Source organism: Eurypyga helias, unplaced genomic scaffold (assembly GCF_000690775.1).
Source record: "Eurypyga helias isolate BGI_N326 unplaced genomic scaffold, ASM69077v1 scaffold26930, whole genome shotgun sequence".
Classification (NCBI taxonomy): domain Eukaryota; kingdom Metazoa; phylum Chordata; class Aves; order Eurypygiformes; family Eurypygidae; genus Eurypyga; species Eurypyga helias.
Window position 1 is genome coordinate 12,426 of NW_010226783.1, and position 3,147 is coordinate 15,572.

Consider the following 3,147-nt stretch of genomic DNA (forward strand, 5'->3'; position numbering starts at 1 on the left):
GAAACCCCCCCCTGCGCAGCTCCTGGCAGGAGCTGTGGCCCCATGGGGGACCCACGCTGAAGCAGTCTGTTCTAGAAGGACTGCAGCCTGGGGAGGACCCCACGCTGGAGCAGGGGCAAAGTGTGAGCAGTACTCCCCAAGGAGGAAGGAACATCAGAGACACCATGTGATGGACTGACCACAGCCCCCATTCCCTGTCCCCCTGCACCGCTCAGGGGAAGAAGGGAGAGAAATCAGGAGCAAAGCTGAGTGCGAGAAGCACCCTACTCAGATGTGAATGGTAATAAATTAAATTAGTTTTCCCCAAGTTGAGTCTGTTTTCTCCATGACAGTGATTGCTGAGTGATCTCCCCCTGTCCTTATCTCGAACTACGAGACGTTGGTTAGATTTTCTCTCCCCTGTCCAGCCAAGGAGGGCAGTGAAAGAGCGGCTTTGGTGGGCCACTGGCCTCGCCTCCAGCCAAGGTCAACCCACCACAGCATCACTGACTGAAAATATTAGCAATCACCATGGAATAAAAAAAAATTACAGCATCTTCATTAATACACATGCTCTACAAGATCAGGACCTGAACCCACCACCTGTGTCACATGCACGCCGTCTTCAAGGGGTGTGGTGAGATACCGAAGCTATCACAGTAGGAGTGCAAATACTCACGCATACTTTCACTTACCTAAGAACAGCAATCTCTTGAACTGTTATAGCCCTTTTATCTTTAGTTCCCATGTAGGAAAATATGTTTGGCTTCACTCTTAAAAGCAACAGTAACAGGTATATATATTAAAATAGCCAGAGATCAAACAATTTTCAGCATAATTACTTAAAATTATTTATCTTCTATATTAAAAATACAAATACGCCTATGTTCCCCAGAACTAGGCTACAGTTTGACACCTCTAAATATGTGTGACATTTTCTAATCTCATCTATAAGTACATAAAACACAGGGAAACTTCTCTGGTTTAATTATATGTAGACAGATTCACTTTTACCACAACAGTGTTTGAAGTACTTCTTCATGCACATCCACTCAATGCACAACTGTGCAGCCACCACTAATTGCGCTTTAAAAAAATCATGTCCATTTCTTCCTTAAACTTCAAATAATGTGTCTGTTTGAATACCACACATGCCCATTATGTGAGAATGCAAGCAGTTAACTTAAAATTTGATCCATTTTCTTTCCTTGTGAAAGTTTCCTTTCTACTTTGTACTTTACCACCTGTGTTACACAGGGAGTATTTCCGGTTATTCCAGCTATGGGCACCAGGGGTAGCAGGATTGCCATTATTACATTTTTCCACCAAAGTATGCTCCTACCATTCTGCTCTCAAATACAAACACTAGTACTATACCAGTTAAAGTCTAGATTACAAACAGTTATTTTTGGACAGGAAGGGCAAAAGGAAAAGGAGGGGAGAAGTGGGGAAGTTTCCCTAAGAGTAGATCACTGAATTGACCCAATTTTAAAATAGTCATTCCTCTGCAATTCACTGCATTCACATCACATTTGGCAAGTCCTTTTGTTGCTGCGCTTGATGGAGTGAAAGGAACTACGACTGTGTTGCCATGGAGAAATTCATACATGAAACAACAGTTTATTAACTGTAACTGCTTAGGAACTGATCAGCATATTATCACAACAATGTCTGACAGGTTTGTAACATACTTGCATATATTCACAGGCTGAGACAAAAACTGGCTTTAATTCAGGTTATGCACATTGAGGCTGTGAGCTGCCAAGCCCATTTCCCAACAGCCAGCTTCAGTTGTGGACCTTTTCCCATTGAAGTAGTAGGGCACAGGTTTTTAAATTTCTTGGGATCATTTTGTTGCCTTCTCACCCCCTTCCAAAACTCAGGAGTTTCAATTTTCTTTTCTTTTTCTTTTTTAAACTCTGGCTACAAATTAGGCAATACTCGTGTTGCTCTTACATAACTCTGAAGCATGACACATACAGGAACGTGAAACATGGGGTAAGACTGCACGCTAGCCAGGCTGGCAGAAACAATAGCCTTACCTTAAAAATTTGGATAGGACATTAATGGCATCCATAGTATCCTTGTTTTCTTTGTACAGTACGAAGTGGCAGTAGCTTCCCCTAGATTTTGGCCAAGAGTGTTTTCTTGGATCTTTAAAAACAAAAGGTAAGGTGTCATTTTTAAAAAAAATAGTTAATATCTTTGCCACTGCAGCTATATTTAGAACAAATATTTAAAACAGGTATTTAAAATATGCAAGAGTCAGCTTCTGCTAATTTACATCTGTTTAAAAAAAAAATAAAAAGTGAATTACTGACAGCAAAAGCTGCCAAGAACACTGAAAAAGACCTTCTCCCCTGCCCAAAGGCTGTAAATTTCTCTTTAATAAATTCCGTCACCTCAAAAACCTTGAATGAAATGGTGATAGTTCTTTTGTCACAAAATTATCTAAAAATATACCCTAGTCATTTAGGTGCTGTATTTCCTGATTAAATTACTCAAAAACATTATCATTACACTGACTTTCAGCAATAAAAGCCACTCCACATTTCATCTAGTGCCTTCCATAATTAATACGAGGTCCATTTGAGCCCTGTTTGTGGGAAGACTACAATTGTTATTTATAGTACTAACATAATTCTTCATTCCTGTAGGATTTTTTCTGTATGTCACACAAAAGCATGGGTCATATTTCTACAAAAGCCTAAAAAGAGTATACTCACAAAAAAATTACTTTAAGACGATTTTTTTTTTTTTAAGACCTATAGGAGAGAGAAATCTGTCACAATAGAGACATTAACTTGAAGCCAGATACTGTGTCCTGTTTAGAGACCGCCAGAGGGAGAGATAACTTCAGCTCCTGCAGACTGACAACTGGTTTGCAATTCTGTACAATTATTTGGCATTTTCTGGAGAGGGAAGAAAGCTATCAATGTATTTATCAAGCTTTTGTTGCACATAAAAGCCTCCAGAAAGAAAAGTTTCCTTTTACAATCATCCACTGTTGATGGCATTACCAGGAAGGGAGACTGATTCTACACAGGTTTAGCAAACAACTTTGAGGTGCTTTGTTTATTAATTCTTTGGTTTACAAGAACAAAACTAAGGCTTTGTTTTGGTTTAAATAAGAAGTTCCTTATCTCCCAGCAGCCAACAAGCAGGCAT

At 39.7% G+C, this 3,147-nt stretch overlaps 1 protein-coding gene across 1 annotated transcript in view; it reads right to left on the bottom strand.

Annotated features, from left to right (window-relative positions):
- Nucleotides 1-3,147, bottom strand: part of PUS7 (pseudouridylate synthase 7 (putative)) — a 21,589-nt gene that overhangs the window by 11,488 nt on the left and 6,954 nt on the right. Inside the window, exons 5-6 of the mRNA XM_010154539.1 lie at nt 2,022-2,133; nt 675-752 (exon numbers count right to left, since the gene is read on the bottom strand). Coding sequence (XP_010152841.1) covers nt 675-752; nt 2,022-2,133 — 190 coding nt within the window. The remainder of the gene's footprint in view (nt 1-674; nt 753-2,021; nt 2,134-3,147) is intronic.